This window comes from Emydura macquarii, unplaced genomic scaffold (genome assembly GCF_026122565.2).
Source record: "Emydura macquarii macquarii isolate MOO-44397 ecotype Brisbane River unplaced genomic scaffold, CSIRO-AGI_Emac_v2 contig_2924, whole genome shotgun sequence".
Taxonomy (NCBI): domain Eukaryota; kingdom Metazoa; phylum Chordata; order Testudines; family Chelidae; genus Emydura; species Emydura macquarii.
In genome coordinates, this window is record NW_027133061.1 from 3,795,513 (window position 1) to 3,821,558 (window position 26,046).

At 51.5% G+C, this 26,046-nt stretch overlaps 1 protein-coding gene across 1 annotated transcript in view; it reads right to left on the reverse strand.

Moving 5' to 3' along the window:
- Positions 1 to 26,046, reverse strand: part of CDC42SE1 (CDC42 small effector 1) — a 50,560-nt gene that overhangs the window by 12,881 nt on the left and 11,633 nt on the right. The window contains exons 2-3 of the mRNA XM_067569386.1: positions 11,401 to 11,771; positions 1,412 to 1,522 (exon numbers count right to left, since the gene is read on the reverse strand). Of these exons, the coding sequence (XP_067425487.1) occupies positions 1,412 to 1,522; positions 11,401 to 11,454 (165 nt within the window). The 5' untranslated portion in view covers positions 11,455 to 11,771. The remainder of the gene's footprint in view (positions 1 to 1,411; positions 1,523 to 11,400; positions 11,772 to 26,046) is intronic.

Sequence of the window (26,046 nt, forward strand, 5' to 3'; positions counted from 1 at the left end):
AAAGGATCTTAGACCTTGGAACTTTCTCTCCCTTTTGGTCCAATGGAGGATCCTGCAGGCAGATGGAGAAGCCGTGCAGGGTGCCTTAGATATCAGGAGCGTCTTAGGCTTCCCCTGCCGGTAGCTGGGTAAATGAGGTGGGTTCAGGAGGAGGATATAAATGTGTGGCAGGTCAGGAGCCACCTAGAGGGTCCAGCTGGAGCTTTGTATCACATACAGCTCTACACGGGCACCCCCTGCCCCCAAACCCACCCACCTACACACACAAATAAATGGACTCATTAGATTGGACCAAGTGCAAAATCCTGATCGAATGGCAGAACTCCCCCCGATCCCAGTGGGACCAGGGCTTAGCCCTAAACCAGCAACTCAGAAGCTTGGGGGTAGATGTTTCCTAGTCTGAAAAGCAGCCCTACAGCCAGTGCTCTTCATCTGCAAATCTCCCTGGGTCCCACTTCTTCCTGCCGCTCGGCTCAGGCTGTTCAGTCTCCTGGCCCAAATTCCCTCAGTCACCCTCCAGTCCCTCACCCTCCCAGTAACATTTACTCGAGACCAGATCTGCCTGCAATCCCCAAGGCCCTCTCCCATGGAAACCTCAACCCCGCAGGCTTTAAGAAATCGGGGCTAGATCAGAGTCCCTCCCTATGAAAGTGCACAGTCTGTTGGGCTTGGAACAATCGCCCAGGCCTCCAAATGCAGCGGCTGAGTCAGACAGACTCTGGTAGGTGTGATGGATCTAGCGGAAGGCAGGCAGCAGCAAGTCTGCATGTGTTGGGTCACAAGGAGGCATTTCCATGCCCTTAACAGTGTCGTTAATGTTACATCTGTAACTAGGCCCGTAAAAAATCCATTTGGCGCAGTGTCTGTTTAATCAGTGGGTGTGTAGGCAGAGTTCATGAAGTGCGAAGTTCACACACAACCCTCTAGAGGGGACCAAGAGCAGCGTCTGGTGACAGAAAGCCTCCTAACAGCAGATACCAAGAGGTTTTAGGGCTTGTCTACATGGGGACATCCAAATTAGCTAAAGGTGCGAATTTGAAATGGATTACTTAAACCGCATTAAATACCCTCAGGACACTGTTATTCAGAACTAAAGTGGCCTTAATTCAATTTAGTGTAAATTCCCTTTGGAAGTGAATTTAGCTAAACCGAATTAAGGCCATTTTAATTCTCAATGACAATGTTCACACAGAATTAAAATGGCCTTAATTTGGTTTCTGAACAAAGGTGTTCACACAAGGGTTTAAATGTAGTTTAATTAATCCACTTCTAATTCACAGTTAATTCAGATTAATTTTCTTGCATGTCCCTGTGTAGACAAGTCCTCGGTTTCCTCCCTGCAGTTGCAGTCAAGTATTATCGTTCTACAGACTCTCCTCTGCCCCAAATTAAAAAGTAAATGATACGGTACCATGGGAAGGCCCTCGTTAGCTGCCATATCACCTGATCCGATGTGTGTCAAGTGTACAAAATTCATCGGCTCCCCTATCATAGTGCGGTCAATTCGCCTCCTCTTCTTTTTCTGCAGGGAGGACAAAAATAAAAACGGCTTAACAGACAGACACATTTAACACACACTTAACAGACACATTAGTTATCTGCTGGCAAGAAATATGCGACATTGACAGGAATTTACAACATGGACTGGGCCTACTGGGCTTCGTGGCAAGGGCAGATAGTGAGTTAAATAATACACGTTTTGCCCTTTTGCATGGTTTTTAGGTGCTCTCAAAGTGCTTTATACAGGAGGGAGCATTTCATCGTGCCCAAGTTACACACAGGGAAACTGAGGCACAGAAAGGAGCAGGGACTTGGCCAAGTTTGCAGAGGGAGTTGGTGGCAGCCCCAGGACTAGAACAAACCAGCACTGATTCTGTGCTGTGTCTCTTGAGAAGAAAAGGGGGCTCTGTGCTGCCTGAATTCTGACTGTCCTGGGTGCTGTCGGCCCCTGTGGTACGTTAGAGCTCTGCCCTGCACTGCCATAATCTTCCAGAGCACACCAGCACTACAGGGTCCTGCCACTCAGGTCAGGGGACAACGAAGATCCACGTACCCTGCCCTGTGCTGCTCCTGCTCTGGGGAAATTCTCCCCAGGCCCCTAGCCACCTCTTCAGTCCCTTTGCACTGCTGGAGTGGCATTCAGGGACCAAAGTGGAGCCCAGAATCAGTCACCTGTGGGTCAGATTCTGCTGTCAGGTTCACCGCTAAAGTCAGAATAACTCCACCGAAGTGCGTGGAGTGAGCGTGGAATCTAGCCCAGCGCCCATGAAGTGGAAGGAGATTGTTGGGGGGGGATGGAGGCGTCTGTGTGACAGATTCGTGTCAAGCGCCCTCCTGCCTCTGGAGCTTGAGTCATTAAGAGACCCAGAAAGCAGGAACTGAGCCAGCCCACATGAGATTGTCTGCCGAGCGTATGGGGAAGGAGTGCATCAGATGGGAAGGACCCCCAGTGACAGGGGATTCTCAGTAATCCCATGAAATCAATCGCCTGCCTGATCCTCATGGCTGAATCTTGCTCCATAGAAGATAATCCATTGCGGCCAAGGGCCCTGCTGATGTTCCCTGGCCAGAATGTTCCTTCCTGACCCCAGACCTGGTGCCGAGTAGAATGAGTGTAATGAGGCAGCAGATCCCAGAGATCCCACCCCTATGCCATCCCCAAGTTACAGCTTCACGCCCACCGGCCAGGTGCATTCCAAAGGGCTTTGCTCTTGGCTACTGCCAAAGACAGGCCAGCTAGACCATGGGTCTGATCTGGCTTGGGTACTTCCTACAGACTGTGGGCAAACACAAAGAGGGAGACACAGTCCATCCCAGCTGCAGAGGCAGAGGCAGAACCCCTCTGAGAAGAAATCGAAGGATTTTAAGTTCCCCTAGGGCAGTGTTTCTCAACAACCAGTCCATGGACCGGCACTGGTCCCTGAGATCTCCCTGACACAGTATAGGAAGCCTGAGATCTCCCTGCCACCATATCGGAAGCCGGTCCCTGGTATCAAAAAGGTTGAGAAACACTGCCCTAGGGCAGGAGCTAAGGCAGCAGCAGTGAACAAACCTTCCTGCCCTACCACTAGCACAACAGCGGTCACTGGAGCTGAACTTCTCAATCCACAACGGGGGGGGGAGGGTTTGAGATTACGTCTCTTGTGGAACAAAGGGCGTGCGTGTGGGGTGGTGATGGGGAATTACCCCCACCACTCAAATAAAGCAAGAAAACTTAACTGCCCTGGAGAGGGAGGGGGACTTCCAAGCACTAGACACCACAGCGATGGGTGAGAGACAGATCTAACCACGGCTTGTGAACATGACGTGGCCACATCTACACTAACAGCTAACTGCGTTCAGCTACCAACGGGGCCTGCGATCCCCGCGCTGGAGCGTCTGCGGCCTTCGCTTTTCTGCCTCTGTCAGGCAGCAAATGGTGGCTTCACCTCCCCCCAGCCCCGGGTAAGTTTCGACAGGATGTCTGGCCACAAACACCCGCTAGCTGCCGAGCCCGGCGCTTTGAAGCCGAGAAGTCAGGCTGTAACTGTGAGGAAATATTTCAAAATACACCCTCATTTCAACAGGAAGCAGGAGGATGGATGCAGAGCGCAGAAGGACTGCAACAGCACTGGGATACCCAGGTTGGAAGCAGCCTGTTCCCGATCTAGCCCTTTGGCCAGGCTCCACTAGGTCCAGCCCAGCGTATCCAAAGTGCCTAACATAGGGACAGATCCTGCACCAGGAAGGCAGGGGGGGGAGCACTGGGTCAGGCTGCCCTTATTAATCCACATTGCAGTAGCCCCTAGGCCAGGGTACGTCTACACTGCAGCCACGGGGGCTATTCCCAGCCCGGGTAGACAGACTCACGCTAGCTCAGACTAGCTGCCCAAACTCACACCCGGGGGGTCCAGAAGGTGTGGACGTCAGTGGCTCACCTGTGCCCAATGTCCACATTGCTATTTTTAAGCGCACTAGCCCAAGCCGAGCCAAGCGCATCTGCCCATCAGAGCTGGGAATCACCACCTCCTAGCTGCAGTGCAGATGCCCCAGGATTCCCAGTCATCGACCAGGACTCCATGGTGCTAGGTGCTGTACGAATGCAGAACAAAGACGGTCCCTGCCCAAATGAGCTTACAATCCAAGCAAAAGAAAGTCCCTTTGGGCCTGATCCAATACCCACCTGAGTTCAGGGGAGCCTTCCCACGAATTCCAACAGGCAGGCACTATTAACGGTTAGGAAAGCTGTAAGCAAAATCTAGGCCCACCAATCCACTGAGAGAGAAGAATCCTTTCTGTTTGGCCCTGGCTCCGACTGTAACCCTTCTGGGAGCACTGGGACAGGGGGACTGCATTATTTCTGTTGTACACAAGAGAGAGCGGCCTCTTCCATTCCTCATCCCCAGCTTTTGGTTTAGCTCTTCCCTGACTTGAAGTCAGGTGCCCAGACTCAGTTCAGGAGCGTTTTTTCTTTAAAAGCCAGTTTAGGGGGAAAAGGGAGATGTCAGTCTGCACAGCAGCTGGGAGAGCACATGCACACACAGTTGCTGTACTCTGCTGTACTGGAGCTAGCCTGCTAAAAATAGCAGCGTGGTCATAGCAACTTGAGCTTGCTGCCTATGTTCGTTCCCACAGGATCAGGCATGATTGCACTCAGTCAGCTAGCCTGAGCCATTGCATAGCCATGCTGTTATTTTTAGCACGCTAGCTCATGTCTGTCTACCGGTGCCGGGATGCACACTCCCAGCTGCTGTGTGTGTGCACGTGAGAGAGAGAGAGAGAGAGAGAGAGAGACACACACACACGCACGCACGCACGCACAGATGGCTCTGTGTTGCTGAGCTCTGCACAATGCTTTCTTTAAATGCAGCATTTCGATAATCTGTGGAACTCATTGCTGCAGGATACTGTAAGTTTCAACAAAGGAATAGGCATTTATATGAAGAAGAATAGAATGTGCACTGGTCAGGATATCAACGATGGGGGCTACCCCATTCTCCTGATTTAGGGTATAAACCCAACCAATTATTTTCATGGTATTGGCGTTGCTTGCATTATGGACATTTCACATCATCCTTTGAAACATTTGACATCAGCTATGGTCAGAGGGACCAGACTGGATGGGCTGTTCTGCTCTGGTCATGGGCTGGCTCCTCAGCTGGCATAAACTGCAGAAATGTTTCCAACCGAATGGGACTGCCATCAGAAAACGCTTAGTCAACAAAATCCAAGTATTTTGCGGGAATGCACTGATTTGGTTGAAAATTGATGGGAAGTTATTGAAAAGGTTTCATTTCAACTTGAACGTTACATATAAATTGTAATGTAGAATAAAGAAGTCAGAGCAGAGAACGTGTCAATAAGGTTGTTTTGATGTTCCTGAAACGGCACCTTCAAAATTTCATTTTGAAACAGTTTGAAATTTGGACTTTTTGTTCTCATTCGGGACAAAAGGAAGTTTTGAATTCTAGACTTTCCCATTTCCTGACCAGCGCCAATAAATAGGCTTTCCTCCACTGACTTCAAAGGCACTATGCTATGATGGGATGTGCAGCCCACATTAGCCACAAACAAGGGGCCTGAGAGGCCAGTTAAGTCACCTGGCATCACCTGAGAAAAAAAGGCTAAGGTTAACTGAGAGAGAAGCCCAGCAGGGGAAGGGATGGGCCAGTATAAAGCTAAGAAGCTGGGAGCAGAAATGGGCTGATAGTACAAAGTGGGTACAGTGGGGATAAAAGGACGAACGTGTGGATTGATTAAGAGAATTTCTGAGTAAACAGACCCTGCAGGTTTGGGAAAGTTATGTCCAAGATCTATAATTTTAACAATGGTACGCCCCAGGGAACATCATCAGCCCAACGTTATTTAATATTGCGATAGATCTTCAAAAAACAAATAAGAGCTGGGATGGGTGTCACTATTTTCAGAGGGCTGGGCTGTATCAGGAGCAGAACGCTGAGGTGGCCGAAAAGAGACTACGAAGGGGAAATTCATGGGGTTTCCAGTTCTCCATTGCTTTGGAAAGATCATACAGACTGTGCTAAAGATAAAAGGCAAAGGAAGGATCAACCTGCTTAAAAGGAATGCTGGGACTAACTTGGGAGTGGATAAGAAAACACTACTGAGGATATACAGATAACTGATCTGATTAAGGCTCAACTATGGCTACAAGCTTGGTCAGCATCAAAAGCAGGACTTGATAAATTAGATTTAATACAAGCACAGACACGACAAGTTGTGTGTGGCGCATTTTTTACAAACACCCATGGGGTGCTGCGGGTAGCCGTTCGTGAAACGCCAGTTCCACTACGAAGGAAAGCTACCGGACCTAACTTTCTGGGCCAAAGTTAATGGGAATTGCAGCGATGAAACATACCAAACAAGTTTATGAGGATTGTTGGGAGTTCAATAGATGAACTAAAGCGCTCGCTTTAGAGCTCCACGTGCCATTCAACTTAAAATGTGGCTGCAGGAGTTGAAAGACAAGGAAAAGCTAAATGAAGTTAAAATTTCTAGTCATGAGAAAACTAGCTATGGATGGAAAGTCACATGTCCAAATGTGGATTTAGATTTATGTTATAAACTTAAGGGTAAGTAGGAGACAACAGGTATTAAAAATGAAGTGTATCAGCATATAGACAAAAAGTGGAATAGTTTTTGTCAAATACATACAGATGAATCCAAAAAAGAAAAACCCAGGAAGAATAGAAACAGCATATTGTATACCAAAAATAAGGAATTCATGCATCTAAAAGAATACTGGATTTTGTAGTTGTCACGACAGCCAACCTAGGAGCAACAATGCTTGCATTAAACTGGATCTGTGATGACTGCCACTGCTGGCTGTACATTTTTTCTGAGTCAATATCAAGACTTACGGCAATTAAGAAAGGAAAAAAAAAAGTGTCTCTGGATGTAGAGATCATTTAATCAATGAAATTATATTTCTAATAACAGAGTTTGTACAGATGGGGACACATGCAGCATTAGCTTGGATCCCAACACGTATCCAGATAACGGAATGAAATGGCAGACAAAGCAGCTAAAAGCATTGTAAGAAATGGAAGGATTGATTTAGAAAAAACCCTTGAGTAAACAGTGTTGGAGCAGCGTCAGTCCCAGGATATTAGAAAGACAAGGCGGGTGAGGTCATGTCTTTTACTGGACCAACTTCTGTTGGTGAGAGAGACACGCTTTCGAGCAAGACCGAGCTCACCAACAGAAGTTGCTCCAAAAAAAAAAATATGACCTCACCCACCTTGTCTCTTGAGCAGACAGGAACTCAAAAGCCTTGTCCAGCAAAGTTTTAAAAAGAGGAATGCAAAAAAATTGGATCAATGCAAAAACAAAAGGAAAAAGATTTTTTTGAATTGTGCCCTAGAGTTGAGAATAACAACGTACTTTAGGGCCCGGATGGGAAAAACAAAGCGATTTTGTGTAGACTATTAACTGGCCCCTGTGGCTTGAATGAAAATCTTTTTCGAATCAATAAACACCAAGATGGATTATGTGCACACTGTAATGGCAGAAGAAACAATTGATCACCTGGATATGTAAGGGCTTTGATAAAGAAAAGGAGAAGCTTTGTAGAATTTAAACGGCATAAAGTAACAAATGTTACATTAGGTTATTTAGTGAAAATATTGGAGAAATGGGTTAGGGTTAGAACAATGTTGTTACATTACCTGAAAGGCATGGGGCAGAAGGAGAGAATATAAACCGTTAGGTATTAAACAATTGAGTTGATGGCAACTGTAGACTATCCAGTCAAGACTGGTTTGCCAGGAAAGGAGAGGAAGACAAGAAACCCAGAAGGAAGGAGAAGATAGGGAGGCTTGGTTGGAAGAAGCCCAGGGAAACAGCAAAAGGACTGGGGACTGAGCCCTGGATTGCTGGTTCGTAGGGTCCCTGGACTGGAACCTGCTGTAGGGGTGGCCTAAATGGTGAGCTGGCCAGAAGGCCAAGCAACAGACAGGGATTTACATCAGCCCCTCTCTTAGTGTTTGGGAGATGGATGGCGCAGAGGAACAGGGATAATGCGACTGGGAGAGGAGGATGAACCTCAGGATGAAAAGAATCTCATCGACTCAAACCTAAACTCCTCCTGGGAAGGGTTAACGCCGATACTCTGAGCAGCCAGAGCCCCAGAAGGAACCAGCTTGCAAGTTTCTGTTCGCATTTCAGGGCAGAAAATTATTTTTAGATTTCTGTGAGAACGGTCTGTGTGCGTCCCTGCCTGTCAGTCTCTGGGTGGGCACAGATGCCTGGCAGCAGAACAGGAAGGAGGGTGGCGCAGCAGCAAAGAGCCACGCACAATAAGTGAACGGTCAGACCTTGGTTCAACCTTCATCTGCAACCTGGGAGGGGTCCAGTTGTCGCGTGCCCCACATACCTGCAGAGGAGGGAACGCGCCTAGCAGCGACTGAGCGCTGTGCCTGTCCCAGGCCGGGCACGCCAAGGGTTAAGCACATTCCATGCATTTCCGCCCAGGGAAAGAAAGACCCAAACAAGCTAATGAATTAATGAAGGCTTTGGGAGTTGGCAGCGAACACGGGTGGATTCCTGTCTCTGCGCTCTGCTCCATGGGTAGGGAGCGTGGCTCTTATCGCCCAGGGGCCTTTGGTGCCAGGACCAATGCAGCTTCACAGACTGGTACTCAGCAGGCACCGCTCGCCCGCACTGGTTCCCAGCTGATGGGGCTGCATGCCTGTGTGTTGATCTATGCTGGAGAAACAGCCAGAGACGGAGCAAAGCAGGCCGGATGGAAGGCAGACGATGGCAAAGAGCGTCGTCTATTGAGCAGAGCACAGGATTGGGCATCAGAACTCCTGGGTTCATTTCCCAGCTCTGCCACGGCCTCACCACCGGGCTCTGAGCAAGTTCCGCTATTTCCTTTCCCTTGCTGGAGCTTTTTATGACCTGGCTCCAGCCAACCCCCTAGAACTCGACACCCTGCTCCCTTCCTCCACTGGTCTCTCGGTCCCTCAGGACAGCCTTGCTTCTGTTGGTGCAGCTCCCTCTCTCTCTCTACCCCCCTCTTTAATCCTGGGACCAGTAACTCTTGGGGGAACCTGGCAAAGTCTCTCCTGGGATCTTTTGCTGCATTAACCCTCACTGGCTTCCTCCCTCCAGGACTCAGCTTTGCTCCTGATACCTGCTCCTCAGCCAGAGGCTGGGCTGGCTGGGATAAGAGCAGGGGGGAGCTGAATCCCAACAAGCTGCTCCTCTGGACAATGACTGAGTGCAGAAAAGCGGAACCAGGAAAGAAGGAACACTGGCCCCCTGAACAAACTCTGCCAGGGCTGGGAGCAAGGCAGCCCTGGGCACGCATGCGGTGGTAATTTACTGGGCAGAGTTAGACATTCTGGCTGGATTTTACTGCATGGTTCTAGTCTGAAGAGTGACTCACAAAAAGACTCCCTCATACTCAAAATTGTCCTGCCCCATGCATGTGTATTCAGAGTCCTGGCCACTTTGCCCTGCAGACCCAGCGCCCAGCTCTGGAAGGGTGAGCTAGGTTCTGTTCCAGTTCACGCGCAGCACTGGGCTAGGACACACCCACTGCAAAAGCTTTAAGCGCCGGCGATGCACAAGCTAGCGCAAGATCCAGCTCGTTCTCCCAGAACCGAGGCAGGCAGCGATTTAAAACAGCGCGTTACTTCTGCCCTGAGCCGATCTGAACTGGCATCATACAGAGCAAACAAACGGGGCTTCCCAATGCCTTGTTAGGGAAGCTGCTTCTCCAAACTGAGCCACTCTTTACAAACGGGGCGGCCAGCAATGATTTTTGTAGCTTTGCTGCCTAAAATAAGAAGCAATCAAGTCTCATGCTTCAGGGCTGATTATAGTTGGGGCCAGGAAGGAATATCTCCCCCTTCTGCAGAACTGCCCAACTGGCCAAGTGTAACAGGAGCATGCATCTCCCTTGCCTCTTTGTGCAGAAGCAGCAGGTTTCAGCGTTAGATGGCTCAATGGTCTGATCCAGAATGCAGGAGACAGGTGACATGGGTTTGGAACGGCTCTGGAATCAATGGATACGGTGCCTTGACCTGATTGTTAGGCTGTTATTGTATGCATATATTGGTTTAATTCAACCGGGGGGGGTAGAGAAGGAAACCAAGCAGGAAGGCAAAGAATAGCTCAAGATAGCCACCACTCAGCAAACTCTGACGAGTTGTTAAGAGACAATGGCAGATCTGTTAGCTTGATGATTTTATCTCCGGCACCAGCCAAAAACTGTTTTTGACCAGAAGGCCCAAAGTCCAGGAAGGCACGAGGGACGCTCTCAAAGTGAGGCTGCATCTACACTTCAGTGCTAGAGTGGTGCCACTGCAGCATTTTCAGTGTAAACACTAACTACTCCAACAAGAGGGGTTCTCCCATCTGTTGTTAATCCACCTCCCTGAGAGGTTGTAGCTAGGTTGACAGACGAATTCTTCCATCAGCCTAGCACTGTCCACACTGGGGGTTTGGTCAGCTTAACTATGTCGCTTGGGGTGTAGATTTTAGCTGAGGCGAGGTAACTTTTCACTGTAGACCAGCCCTTAGACAGAGGCTCCTGCTGTGGGTGACTGAAAAAGCTCGGCCTGCCTCGTTTACCATCGGGGATGCCTGTAGGCTAAAGACGTGCCTATAGCTCTTCCACAATGCTGTTTTCTCTTATGCTTTTTTCCCTACTGCTAAAAACAACCCCCCACTTTGGTGTTCAGGAGGCGGTTTGGTCCCAGACTTCCGAAGGGAAGCACCCCAGCTGTCCGCGCTCGGTAAGCACTGTTGATGCACAGGATGTTGCAGACTAGGGCCTGGTCTAAGACCTTGTTTACACGGGACACTCAGGAAAATTAATCTGAATTAAAAGATTTACACTTACGAGCACCATAGCTACGCCAACTTAACCCCTGGGGTAGATGCGGCTAGGTGGACGGAAAAATTATTCCGCGTCTCGATTGTGGATTTGCTACAGGGACAGAAGAACCCCTTCAGTCACTGCAGTAAGTCTCCACGCTATAGCTGCAGCTGTGCTCCCAGAGCATTTCTAGCCTAGACAAAGCCTGAGCGTCCCCATGTAGACAAGGGCGAAGGGGGGAGAATTGCAGAATGCCAGCCCAGGAGAGGTCTGGCACCGGGGAGGGGGGGTTTGCACTCAGCGATGCAGCTAGCCCTGTAACCGTGACAACAGGGTGGATTGACTGATGTTCTCCTCCATGGGCTGGCAGATTAAGTGGAACAATGAACTGATCTGGTAGGGCAGGAGTCAAGATGCTGGCCTAGATGAAGTAATGGTCTGCAGGAGTCAGAGTAGCAGGCTATAGGGAGTATCCCCTACAGCAAACCCCATGTGCCCATATTGCATGGTGTCCCCCACTCCCCCCCCCATGCTGACAGCGTCAAAGACGACAAGTTTACGTGGAAGCTACTTACCGGCTGTGGTTTCTCTACTACGCAGCAGCCCAGCTTGTGCCAAAAGTCACTCATATTTGCAGAGGCTTCCAGTTTTTTTCCCCCCTTCTGGTTGCTCCACTCCCAGACGTGGTCAAGGCTCACCTGCCCCTGGCTTCACTCCCACTTTAACTGGGAGGCCTTCACACACGCAAAAATATTTTGGTTGCCAAAAAAAAAAAAAAAAGCCGAGATGGCAGCACGGGCCAGCTCTGAGTCATTCCATGCAGCAGGTGCAGTTGGTCTCCCCTAGGCAATCCCAAGGGAAGCGGGGAAAGGTCACTCTCCTTTCAGCAATCAGGGCGGTGATTCACCGTTGGAGTCCCCCAGCTCAAAGCCTGCACTGGGCACACCTACCAAGGAAGGAGAGATCTGGTTAGACTTATCAGGATGCATCGGAGCGTGGGCAGTCCGAGGGGCACAAATCCACTCCAGCTACATCCCACCCTGCATGCATCCTACAGAGCCATGTTTGGGGTACCACGATCTCAAGAGGGCTAGGTTACAGCATCTCCTCCATCCAGGGAGCCGTGGCAGAGAAAAGAACGTCTCATTAGTCAGCCAGAGCAGACGTGAGCTGGAAATACTGCTGTGCACGGAGGACTTCCGCCGTCTCAGAGGAAGACAAAAGGACCCAGAGTTACTAGACGGTGCGTCACGTGGCTTCCTCTTACCAGCCAAGGTAGCCTTCCTGCAGCACACTTTCCCAAGTCCAGAGGTCATGCTGTTGGTCAGTTAAACAATATATCTGAGTTAACAGATCTCATGCTTCAGGGCACAAGCTGCAGTGGTCAGAAAGGAAGCCTCTTAATCCATGGGGGAGCATTGCATAATTTTTTGGCTTCTGGAATTTCAGCAGGGATTGGTCACAGCAGGAGGCAGGATACCAGACTAGACAGATCCACGCTGGTATCTGGCTCTGGCAAATGCTATGCGCTGAGCAGAGGAGTGGGGGGAGGGGGGGATGTCAGGAGTCCTGGATTCTGTTTCCCCATCACTGGGAGAAGTGTGGCATAGTGGGAAAGGAGGATGCCTGAAAGCCTGGATTCCTGGACTCTGTTCCCAGTTCTGCCACTGACTCACTGCGTGACTTTGGGATGAGTCATGTTCCCTGATCCACGCCTCAGTTTCCCCATCTGTAAAATGGGTGTAACACTCACTTTTCTAGCACTTTGAGTTCCATGCACACACACACACGTCACCCTAGAAATGCAGCATTACTAGTCACTGAACTTTTTGCTCGTTTCTTTTACAGTCGGGGATCATTTCACTGTATTTTCTAAAAGACATGCTCTAGTTTAAATAGGAATTAATTCAGGGAAGTCCTGTGGTCTGAGCTATGCAGGAGGTCAGAGCAGACTTGGAGCACAGTGGTCCCTTTTGGCCTTAGAATCTATTAATATTTTCTACCCAGCAGCCAGATCCTCAACAACCAGCCGACATCACCCAATGCTGCACGGCTCCGCTTCTTTCAGCTCGAGCGTCCTCCGGTTTGCCTTAAAGGAGGTACTAGGTTCTGCTTTTCTGAGGCTCTGGGTGGAGTTGCAGCACCCTCCAGACACAACCGTAACCACTTCCTGGGCGTCAGCTGCAACCCAAAGCTCTAAACAAAGAGTCAGTAAATTCCCTTGAACTTTCTCTTTGCTCCCAGTTTGTTCTATTTTAAAACGTCCTAGAACATGCCCAAAGGATTAGAAAGATCTGCAGAGACGTCAGCAGGAAGCTGCGCCAGGAGGGGCCATGCTGATCTGGAATAGGGTGCCCTGCTCTTTCCTGGGGTCAGGGCCGGGTGGAATCAGGGAAGGGACCCCAGTTAAAGCTGCAGCCTGGAAGTTTTTGATTGTCTAGAGGGCACAGTCTGGGATCTCCCAAGACCTTGGATTTGAGATAGGCCCAGCTACCACCAGGGTGACGTTTCCTTCTGTCTCAGAGCTCTGTGTTTCCTGCTGTCTCAGAGTTCTGTCTAGCAGGGAAGGACGGTTGGGGACCGGCCCTTTTGAGTGGCAGTGGCTGAAGCAACAGCCCCGCTCCTCTGTTCTAATACACTGACCCTTTGTTCCTGTCCTCGTGTCTGAGCTTGGGCTGCAATGAGCAACGCTGACTTAGCGAGGGTTGCTGCTTCCCGTCCCTAGGGCTCAGGACAGACTCAGCCCTGTCCCTGTTCAGATCCAGGGGGAGAGTCGGTCTCCACGCCTCACTGACTGCCAGGGCAGTGAAATTGGACTTTCGTCTCTAACAGTGCGCAGCATGGTGGCATCTGGACGCTCAATTTGTTGCAAGCAAGCCAAGCCCAGGAGAGTTCTGTGCTCACGGCCGTAGCAACCTGGAGTGACCTTGGCCCAGCCACCCGTGTGGTGATTGGGGGGAAAGCCTGTGCCTTTCCCAGCAGGAGGGGTCAGCGACAACCAGCTGCAGCGCAGGTGAGGGGAACAGGTGAGGGGAAAGAGACAACAGCAGTTCCGACAACAGCAGTTCCAAGCTCCCCGGCACGGAGTTTTTCAGGGCAGGGCTTCTGGGGGCAGCCAGCGTCACTGCTGCATCTTTGGTTCTCAAGCAGGCGTCACAGTGAGGCAGGTAGGAAGCGATCCAGATTAGGACGTTGGCCAGCATCCTCATGCTTTCAGCAATGGTCCACAAACCAAAATGCTCATGCTGCACCTGGCCAGTTGAGGAGGCCCATATGATGCTACACAGGTGGCTCAGGACTTAAGATCTCTGCGTCCTCTCTGTCATGGCTACATAAAATACCTTACAGTTTATTGCTTGTGGGTAAAACCTCACACCCCCAAATCCCATCTCTCTGAGTGTGAGCAGTACAGGTCCCAGGCCACTAAGGGTAGGGATCTGCCCCCCCTACACACTATCCCCTCCCCACACACAACTTGTTTTCATCAAAGTTTTCCACAGAAGTGTTTGAATTTTGGCTGAAAAACAAAATATTTCAATTCTGAAATGCTGCAGCAGTGCCTCATGGGAGTTGTAGTTCAGTTAGCTCGTGCTCCCATTCATCTCTATAGGCCAGACTCCCTGTACGACTACATCTGCCATCACCATAATGCATCATGGGCGATGTAGTCCAGGTGGGAACCCCAGCCCATCAATGAAAATGGGGACATAAGGAAACCCAGCTGCAGCTGGCTGTGGAAGTGGATTGCTTCCTCTGCCCTGAAATGGAGGGGGTGTGGGACTTATTAATCTTTAACAAAGATATTTTCATAGGCCCACAGGGTTAGAAGGGACCACAATGGTTGTCTAGTCTAACCCCCTGCCAAGATGCAGTATTTGTTGTGTCTATCCCATCCAAGACAGATGGCTATCCAACCTCCTTTAGAAAACCTCTGGTGAAGGAGCTTCCATGACTCCCTAGCAGTTTGTTCCATTGTCTACTGTTCTTACAGTTCGGAAGTTTCTCCTGAGATTTAATCTAAATCTGCTGTGCTGTAGTTTTAACCCATCGCCTCTTGACCTGCCCTCTGTGGCGAGAGAGAACAATTTTTCTCCATCTTTTTTATGGCAGCTTTTCAAGTATTTGAAAATCGCTATCACCCCCTCTCCCCCTTAATCTGCTCTTTTCCAAAGTAAACATACCCAGTTTTTTTCAACCTTTGCTCCTATGGCTTGCATTCCATCCCTTTGATCAGCTGTGTCGCTTGCCTTGGGATCCTTTCCAGTTTCTCTACATCAATGACCAAAATTGGACACAGTACTCCAGCTAAGGCCTAGCCAGGGCCAAGCAGAGCTGTACTATCACCTCCCGTGACTTGCATGCTATGCCTCTGTTAATGCAACTCAAAACTGCATTTGCTTTTTTTTTTTTTTTTGCGCAACAGCATCACATTTGTTGACTCATGTTGATGATGTGATCTACCGCTACCCAGATCCTTCTGAGCAATGCTGCTGCCAAGCCAGCTACCCCCCATTCTGTGTTTGTGCCTTTGGTTTCTCTTCCCTACGTGTGACACCTTACATTTACCTTGGTTGCATTTCATTTTGTCATCTATAGTCCAGTTCTCCAATTTATCAAGATCTCTTTGAATTTTATCTGTATCCTCCAAAGTGTTTGCAACCCCTACAGCTTTGTATCATCTGCAAATGTGATCAGCCTGCTCTCTATTCCTACATCCAGGTCATTAATAAAGATGTTAAACACCAGACCCAGAACAGAGCCCTGTGGAACCCCACTTGGGACCTCCTTCCAGTCTGACATTGTTCCATTAATAGTCACTCTTTGTTTGCAGTTGTTTAACCAATAATGGATCCACTTAATAGTCGTTCCACTAAGTCTGCATTTTCCAGCTTACTTATGAGACTGTCATGTGGGACTGTGACAAAACCCTTACCAAAGTTCAGCTGTATTATGTCCACTGCATTCTCCCTATCCACCAAAACAGTTGCCTCATCAAAGAAGGAAATCAAGCTGATTTGGCAGGATTTGGTCTTGGTCAATCCATGCTGACTGCTACTGATCACCCCTTCAGCTTCCACATATTTGCAAATGGGATGTTTTAACATGTTGTTCTAGGAGCGTCCCTATCTGGTCGTGGAGTATTTGAGTTATGCATTTTTAACAATTAGAGGGAGTTTTACAAACATGGATTTAAAAAAATCCTTCTGCTCTCATTTAATCAGGTTTCCGTTCTCTCTCTGATGTCATAAACCTTCCAATTCACCAGGCACAGCCTAGACAAGTCACTGAAGGAACCAAGACCACTCCGCCCGCGCCCCCCCCCCAGTTGCAGGTCACCTTTAAATTCATTAAGCAAATACACAAACTGCCTGACAGAGCAGCTCCCCATCTTAATAAAGTTATTCTTGTGCAAGGACACATTCTCAAGAGGCCTTTTTTTGTGTGCTCTTTTCTTCACCAGTAAGACAAGCGCTAATTCCCCCTAGAGAAAGAGATCGGGGAGAGAGATAAGGCCTTTAGCTTTGAAAACACTGTCCGTTCAGATAACAGGAAGCTGCTTTCACTGAAGCGGAACGGGGCTGCATTTTATTTTCTCTCTCATCAACAAACCTTGCCCATGAGGTCCGCTCTGCAGGGGACGGTTTTACAGGCAGTCATCTCTCCTTATCATCCCTTTGGCTTGTTAACCTTGTGTATCAGTCAATGGACTTCTGGTGTGTCCTAAAAACCACCCCTCCGACCCACCCCACTGCAGTCCCTAGGGCATCAAACTTCCTGCTACAGAACCCAAACCGGGGCTGGCAATTTCCCAACCGTGTCAGAGATCTGGCTGGCTGAATCATTCCAACCTGACCATGCTACACCTGATCCTGCAGCGTTATTTACATCACAGTAGCTTCAACAGACTCCAAGCGAGATCAAAGCCCCGTTGTGCTAGGTGCTGTACAAACATGTGCTGCAAAGACCGCTCTTGCCCAGGGAGCTTACATCCCACAGAAGGAGACACACAAGGACAGGTGGACGCGGCAAACTCTGCTCCTCCCCGTCTGGGAGCAGAGAGACGGTTCTGATGAGCGGCAGGCTGAACACAGCCGCTAGCCATTGCGACATTTGTTTGCAGGCCTCACAGCAGAGGAGGGATTTGCAGGAGAACCCACCGGTGGAACTTTGCTGAGCCTCTCCCATGCAGAGCGGGTGGCGTGAGAGACCGCGGGAAGGCGCGAGAAAATTCGGCACGTGGGCAGGCGGGACTGGTGTTGCTGGCAGAGTGGAGGCGGGAATTGCTGCCTCGCTAGCATCTGAGAGAGGGGAGAGGTCAGGCGAGGACAGGCCACGGAGGGCCTTATAAAAGCAGAGGTCGGGTTCTGAGCCTCCGACTCGTTCGACTTGGGGCTGCGTGCACCGCGCACCTGGCAGGGGTTCGGCCCGTCTCAGGATCAGGCCCCCAGTCAGCCGTTCTCGTAGAGTCACTCGCTCTCCAGGCACAGCTGGGAAGACTGAAGGGGAGGCTCCTGCACCCAGACCTTGGGCTTCTCTAGCTCCCAGCCCGTGCTAGCTACGACCAGCGCATAGGGTCTGACCCAAATCCTGCCCTGAGCGGCACATGGGTGGGACCGCCTCCAGGATGGCTGGGTGTTGTTCCCACAGGCCCGTAGGGGTGCACGGGACTTGATGGAGTTGCCTTGTTGGACACTGCCATGCAGGTGACAGAGATGAGACACCAGAAGGGTGGAGCCGGGGCCTGGTGACAAAACAAGACACTCAGCTGCCAGAGAGGAGCTTGCGGTCAGGGAAGTGACTCAGCAGAGACGATGCCGCGTCAATGGTGGATTCTCTGTAACTTGGTCTTTAAACCATGGATTTGAGGACTTCATGTCTACGCGTTTATGAGCCTATGACGACAGCCTGGGCTTCTAGATTTATGCTTCCTTGGCGACTCAACATCCACCCCGCCACCTCTCTAGCGCCTCCTGGCTCCACAATCTCACAGGACTTTGCAGATAGCAATGCACTGAGCCTCTCAACAAGCCGGGGGCAGGTGTTCTCTCCCTCATCCCATTTACAGACTGAGTAGAGGGCGGGGGAGCAACTGGTCCAAGATCAGAGGGGAAATCAGTGACAAAACAAATGTCCTTATCTTGAAGGTCTAAAGACTTTTTTCGGGGGGAGGTGGAGGGGAGAAGGGAGGGAAAATGGGGGATGTTACGTTTGCCACACTATGATTTCTGCAAGGAGCTGGAATCATAGCCATGCTCCTTCCGCCTCCTACATCACCCCCACCGCTAACGATGCTGCTGCTGGAGGTTAGCGGAGGGTTCTTTAGATGACGCACAAGTCGGAATAGATTACAGCTCACTCCTCCACAGCTATCAGGGAGTAACAGGAATTGAAAGGGGTTTGCATCAGTAAGGGAAGCAGGTACAGCTCAGAGACACGGGGGAAGCAGAGAGCCAGAGGTAAGAAGCGGCTGGGTACGAACAGCTCTCTTCCTGACCCTGCTCCCTTTGGAGTCAGGGGAAATTTTGCTGTGGGATTTCAAGTGGAGCAAAGTCTAGCCCTGCAGAACACATCATCCTTCCTTTTGCGTAGGTGATTCTCCTCCCATGCACATCTCCCACTGTCCTCCGGCACCGAGTGCAGCCTCCAGCCATGTTGAAGAGCATGGCTCTGCTTCGTGGGCGGATTCTTTTGCAGCGTGTACACGCACGCACAGCCAAATGGACTGGAATGTGCTTTTCCAGACACCTCGTAACATTCGTGCGGGGACGCCTGATTTACACCATTGTAAATCTCACCCAGGGAGAGAACAGGACATCGCACTAGGGATCTGTCCAGGGCAAAAGGGACGGGGAAGAGGATCCACCCACACAAAGACCAAAACAAATCCAAGTATCACAGCCAAACGGGCCTATAAATAGCTGGTCTCTTCCCAGTAGGGCTTAGAGGTTAAAGTTTTCCTCTTAAATTCTAAAAGGTGAAGGGAGGGGGATAGATCTATATTTTCAGCTGGGCTCTGGGTGCTGACTCAAAGCCCAAAAAACAAATAAGCAGGGGGCAGTTCAGCAGGCCAGACAGCCAGAGGGGGGAAAAAAAAAGGTTTTTTTTCATGTGGTTACTGGCTGGAACCCAACCACTCCAATCCATAACTCTGGGGGATGTGCGGTAAAGGGGGTTTCCATGGCCAAATGTATCTGGGAAAGATTTTCTGGATCACCCAGGTCAGTGCAGGACGGTTTCCGCAGGCATGGGCTCCACTTCTCTTCTACCAGTGCGACGCCATTGCCGGCGATGCAATTGCCCCTGGTTTACGGCACTCTGAGGAGAGGATCAGTCCCTGTTTCTGCAGCACTAACCCATCCTGGTTCAAGTGGTCTCCCACTCCTCCAAGTTACCAACTGGGATTTTGGAACCACCAGAGGAGGACAGCCCTCCTCAGCAAATGCATCCGAAGCCTTGGGTAAGATTTTGAGGTCTAGCACAACACCCAAGTCCCGCTCAAACCTGGATTGCAGGCGCTGGTGTCTGTAGCATGGCAATGGCCAAATGGATAAGGGCCTAAGCTAGGAGCCTGGAAATCCGCGTTCTATTCCTGTCTCTGTGCCTCAGTTTCCCCCATCCGTAAAATGGAGAGAACAACGCTTGAGAGCTGCAGATACTATTATGTGGGTGAATCTGAAGGAACTTGAACCCTTAGGGCCTCCCAGCAATTCTGGGTCAGGCTTTGCCCGCACACAGAAGGTGCAGTGCTTTAACTGTACCAGTGTAATTAAAGGAGTACCTCACTCCCCCCAGTGTGGATGCAGTTAGACCTCTAGAAGTGTACTTATTCCCATATGGCCTAGTCCCCTTAGCCTGAGACTCAGCAGGCCTTCTTCTGCCATTGGCCTGCTGGGTGACCGTGGGCAAATGACTTCCCTGTGCCTCAGTTTCCCCACATGTAAAATGGGAAAGGGACAAGGATACCGACTTGCTTTGAAAAGCGCTTTGCGATCCAGAGGCCCGTCTACAGTAAGAACTCACATAGACAGAGCTACATCTAATAACTTTGTCGTCCTAACACCCAGTGTAGAAAGTGCTAGGTCACCCCAGAGTTCTTCCGTCAATCTAGCTACTGCCTCTCAGGGACCCCTCCCATCGGTGTAGGTAGCATCTACACAGAAGTGCTACAGCGCAGCAGCTGTGCTGCTATGGCAGGAAGCATAGACATCACCTAGCTCTTATGTCGCTACTTTTCCATCCTAGGCTGTGTTCTTATTTATACCAATATCACTGGGGCTACCCTAGAGATTGTAGCAGGATATTTATATTGATAAAACAAATCACATGCCAGCACAGCTCTAGTGGGAAGCACTGTCTGTAACCCAGGCCTTAATCATTCAAAAGGAAAAAACCATTTCCCAGCAGTAGGTGAATGAGTGAGAGCGATTCGCTGCGTCACACCAGCCCTGGCCGCACGCAGGTCCAGAGGGGGGTTGTTTTGATTACACGTTGGAAAACAGGAAAGGTCACTTCCTCTGCCCGGGCGCAGAAGACTTGAAAGGGAGCCTTCGGCGTGTTTGCCGGTGAGGCTGGGGCTGTGTGCTTCCTGACTTGGGGGGGAGGCCGGGGGGGTGGGGGAGCAGAGTCACCCCTCCTTTAGATTTGCCGCAGGCCCCTCCTGAGTGTCTGCTCCAGCCAAAGCATCAGAGAAAAACCAGCCGTAGATTTCAGCGGCCTTCTGGAGCCAGAGCTCCAATTGTGCCCAGAGCAGCACAGAGGGGGGCAAAGAGGAACACCAGCCGGCTGTGTTGAAAAGACGGCGTTGTCGAGCTCAAATCTCCCCCAGCCCGACATGATCAAAACTTTACATTCACTCCAAAACGCCCCAGGAAAACAAGGCCCCTTTATGCCACCAGAGTGGCAGAAAGTGGGCAGAAACCACTCCCCGAGAAGCGCCTGGCACAGACAGGGTGGAGCTGGCATAAGGGCTTTGTGCCAGCCCTGCTCCCAGCCCTTGGCACAGAGGGGCAGATGAAGGGCGTTTGGCTGGAATTCGCTGCACTGCAGCTATTCACAGGGGCCGAGAACTTGGCCTGGCCCTAATTCAGTTACACCGAGGGCTGGGAAGGGCCCGGCAGAGCCGCAGAATGGGCTGAGGGATGGGGTGCTTTTAACTGCAGGCTCCCCAAGCCTGGTCCCCTAAAGCTGCCCTGCTATTGCACACACACACTGACGACGTTGCTGCTGCAGGGCCTGCTTCCTGCAGAAAGCTGGGTTCCTTCACCATTGTGAAACCTTCTTAGCGTTTCTATGGTGCCATTCATCCAGCAAGCTAAACGCACTGTGCCGCCGTTCATTAACCCTCACCGCCTGCTTCCCTGAGGTAGGTTGAGCTCAAATCGGCTCTCTTGGACAGATGGGGAAACTGAGGCACGGGGCAGTGAAGTGACTTGCTGAGGGTGCAGAGTTATTCAGCGGCAGAGCCAGGAATAAGCTCTGGCATCCTGACAACACCCGCCATCTCCCCAGCACTTCACAGATACGACAGCACCCCTCCTTCCCTGGTGGCCTGGTCCCATTTCTCGTTCGCAGGTAACCACCAACACGTTCCGCGCAACTGAAAGCGTGCACGAGAGCCGAGGAATTGGGAGCGTTTCCGCCCCTGGCATTGTGAACTAGTCGCTGCGAGCAAGGCTGGGTGGGCACAGGGCGGACAAGGCCTTGTGATTCTGAAACGGTCACTTGAATTCTTCCTCCCCTCGCGGGCAGGGAAGAGAGCGCGGGAGCCGAGGGCATATTTGCACGAGACCCCAGAGTCCGCGTGAGAGGACAGCACAACGCGGGCAGCTTTGTGCTGAGCCACCATGCCGCGACCGGGGCAATATCAAGCCGCCGACCCGAAGCACGTGCATACAATGACGGATGGTGCCTGCTATTGGCTGGAGGCTCAACGGCTTAGAGCCAGTCTACTAGTGCTACCCAACGGAGCGCCTCTCGCCTCCTTGCTGGGGAGTACGAAGTCCATCGTGGCCATGGCTACAGTGTGCGCACACACACACACAGACGTACATGGCCCCGTGCATGGCATAGCAGAGCCCTACCATGGGCCGGGAGAGGAGACGCCTGCCCTTGTCGGTTAGTTTCCCCGCATAAAGATCAGCAGCTGAAAAGAACTTCTCTCTCTTGGATTTTCCACGCACGGGGGGAGCAGGAGGGGAATTTGAAGTGTGGAAGGAAACTGGGCTTCCCATAAGAGCCAGCTAGCGCAGTGTGGGCAGGAGAAACTTGTGTCATGAGATCCCAGCCACAGACAATAGACAGGGAAAGTTTGTGGAGGGGTTTTTTACACCAGACTTCCCCCTTCACCTGCATTCAGGGGCAGGTTTTCAACGGCTCCTGCGCTGCCACTGGAGGCCAGGTTTCCCGGCTAGCCCTAGATCAGCTGTGCCGCGAATCCAGCTCCTGAAGGGCACTTAAATGCCAGCCACGCACGTGCTCCAGGTCAGGTGGAGAGCGGCTAGGCTCAGCACCCAACCCCTGGCTGGTTGCTCGTCCCTGTAGCCCCTTCCTCCCCAGGCTCTGCCGGCAACATGCAAGAGACTCCAGCTGCTTGGAGGAAGTGCTTTAAAACCGTGCTTCTCAACCTTCCTAGACTACTGGACCCCTTTCAGGAGTCTGATTTGCCTCGCAGACCCCTAAGGTTCACCTCACTTAAAAACGACTTGCTCACAAAATCAGCCATAAAAAGACAAGTGCCACAGCGCACTCTTCTTGAGAAATCGCTTCCTTTCTCATTTGTGCCGTAGGATTATAAAATAAATCAGTGGGACTATAAATACTGTGCTTGCATTTCAGTGTACAGCATATCGAGCAGTAGAAGCAAAGCATTGCATGAGATTTTAGCTTGTACTGCCTTTGCTAGTGCTTTTCATGTAGCCTGTTGCAAATATCTAGATGAGTTGATGTACCCCCTGGAAGACCTCTGTGTACCGGCAGGGGTACACGAACCCCTGGTTGAGAACACGGCTTTAAAAAACAGCTGCTGGGGGGAGGAGGGGAGGTAGCGGGCGGCAGGAGGGATTGTGCGTCTCTAAGCGCCTTCCTGCCAGCGAGGAAGCGGTGGCAGGACCAAAAAGGCTCTGGTTGCGATGGCACAAGGAATAGGAGCAGCAATGCCAGCAGAGGGGAGGCTGGGCCAGACAGGGCGATCCCGCAATATCTTTGGGGACCATTGTGTTAAGTGCACAACAGGACAATGATACTGGCCTACTTCCCAGAGAGGTTGCGAGGGCCTGATTCACCTTTTGCCGAGAGCTGAGAGATCCTGCTGAGGGAGAAGGCTATGGAGAGGCCTGGCTGAGAAGAGGAGGAGGGCTTGGGACAGAACCGAAGAAAATAAGTGAAACCTGAAGCTAGGCAAGAGCAGCTCCTTCTCCAGACAAACAGAGGTGGCATTTTTAAGACCGCGTGAGCGGGAAAATTAAACCTGTGACTTTAGCCCGTGTGACTAGCCGAGGGCAACGCTGGCTGCTTGTTCCCAGAACTCATGGGCGCCCAGCTGCCCTGCAGAGTAATTATTAGGACTCCCCATGTTGGTCTGACGCAAAACGCACAAATTGGTGTTTATCGTCTGGCTTGCGCAGGGCAGGAAAAGTGACTCAGCAGAAAAATGACGCTGGGGGGGGAGGGAGCCGGGGGTTTATTTCCCGGAGTCAGTCTGCTAAGCTCGCAGGTCACAGCGATTTTTCCACGCCAGCCACTCTGGCCATCACCCAGCATCCGAACACCCAGCCAGCTCTGCCTACACATGCACACGCTGCACCCGCAGACAGCAGCGGGCGTAGCCACTCCCGTGCAGACAACAGGGTGAGTGCTAGTGTAGACAGGGCTACACCAGCTTGAAGCAATCTGGCTCCACGTGGGGATTTTTTTTACACTCCCGATTCCCACTCAGGAGATGCTACTTGCCGTGTTTACCACAACAGCACTTAGCCTTGTCCTGTGTAGAACTGGGAAAAGTTTTCCAGTTGAAACTTTTTTTTTTTTTTTGGGGGGGGGGGGGGGGGGCCGCGTGTGGGGAAGGTTTGGCTCAACTAAAACATTTGGCAAATGGGCATTTGATTCACCAAACTCTTTTGGTTCAAAAACACCCCCCCCCCCCCCAAATGTTGCATTTCTGAACAATTTTTCCTTTCAAATTTTACCTCAATTTTATTTTAAAAAAGGCTTAAAAACCTTGAACATAATCTGAAATGTTTTGTTCACCGCAAAACTTTGGGGGGAGGGGGGGTGTCGGCAGCAAAGTGGGAAAAACAACCCCTTATCTATAGAATCTACGGCCAGAACGGCGCCCGCTGATCGTCTCAACCCACCTCCTGTAGAACACAAGCCCCCCAAAATCACGCCTGGCTGCGCTAGGGCAGATCTTTCAGAACAAAGATTTTCTTCACTCTGGTTCTGCGCCTGGGGAGACGCTGGAGCCCCGTCTACACCGCACCACCGGCCCTTTGCTAAAACCCTGATGGAGCTGCAGCCAGCAAGGAGTTGATGGGCCCCGTTTTTGCCAGAATTGGCAAAGCAAAAGGGTTTTGTCGCCAAAGGCTTGCCCCGCTCCCAGACGAGCTGACGCTCAGACATGGCAATGATGGGCACAGGCCAAGGAACTAGGTTAGCTAGACACAAATGGACTGGGCTGCCGGAGAATCGGTCACCTCTAGAGAAGCTCCGAGAGGATTTAGGGGGATCCTGTGTGGCCGGGGAACGCATTAGCAGATTCCTTCGGACGGATCCCTGTGCTCAGAGAGAACCCCTGCCCGCCCTCACCAAGGCCAGCGTCACGCAGCTGGCCGGGTGCCCTGGTGCAACCCAGGACAGGAGGCGGCAGGACACCAGGCTGCTCCGACCTGCAGCTCCCAACACGGCACAAAGACTCGTTTCATCGTCATGCCCAACTGTGCTTCCCCATTTGGCGCAACAGAACCAGGAGCTCTGGGGGTGCCCCGCTGATAAAGAGGGCAGTGTAGACGTGGGCAGCCCCTCCCCCAGCAGAGGTGGTCAGCCCAACACTGTCCGTCACCCAAGTGGGGGTGGGGGCATCGTCAGCTCGCTCCCAACTTCTGTCTGGTTGTAGGGACGATACCCAGGAGTCAGCGGGATGCGGCTCGAAGGGCCGCGCCGGAGGGCGAAGGAGGTGGGCAAGCGGGGAAACTCGCGTTGCTCCTGTCAGCAATCTCGTTAACCTGCCGTCTCGTTAACCTACGCTCCGCACAGGCCATGACGGGAGCGGTCCTGACCGTGGCCTAGACTGGGCCAGTCAAGCTCAGGGTCGGAGCCGTGGGAAGGGACACCCCCACTCTCTGCCCCGAGGCTGGCGACGCTGCTGGGGCACGAGGGAAGGCCTTCGACACGCTCCGAGGGCTGGGAGAGACGAGGCAAAGCAAGGGGGCTTCTGGGGTGTAAGAGAGAAGGGGTCCCACCAGACCAGGCCAATCCTCAGAGCTACTTGTTTGGCGAGGGATGTTTGGGTGAAATACGGACACGCGTAGACACGGACATCTGTCGTACGTCCTTCTCGACTCCCTCTTACTGGAGCATCTGGGCACCTCCCCATCCTCACTGCATTTATCCTCACAACCCCGTGAGGCAGGGCAGGGCTATTTTCCTTTGTCTACAGATGGGAAACTGAGGCACGGAGAGGCAAAGTGACACAAGGAATCTGTGGCAGAGTGGGGATCCTGGTCTCCCAAGTCCCACGGCTAGTGCCCTGAGCACGGGGCGACGCAGCCTCTCCGAAGAGCCATTGTCCGCATGGCCAGGTCAACATAGACGCCCACACGTGCACGAAGCATGCCTGGTTTGCACGTGCACCGGAACGTTCGCGGAAAACTGTGCACGTGGACACGCGTGTGCAAACACAAGCATCCACGTGCACGGACAGCCCTGGGCTGCAACGCACACATGCACGTAGACGCAACACACGCATACACATGAGATGCGCGGGCATGAGCTGCATCACGCGGGGAACCGCACACTCGCTTCAGACTCGGGAACAAACAGCCTCTTCTCACCCATTCGAACGGCACCATGAGCCAATAAGAGAGGCCCCATCAATTCACAGCTTGACGAGCATCCGGACCCAGAGGCCGGGTGAGAACATGTCCAAACAGCTCTTAAAAGTTTATCAGGCCCTCGCACAGATCCTTGGACCGGCTGGGGCCCTATCAAAGGGAGGCACACGGCTG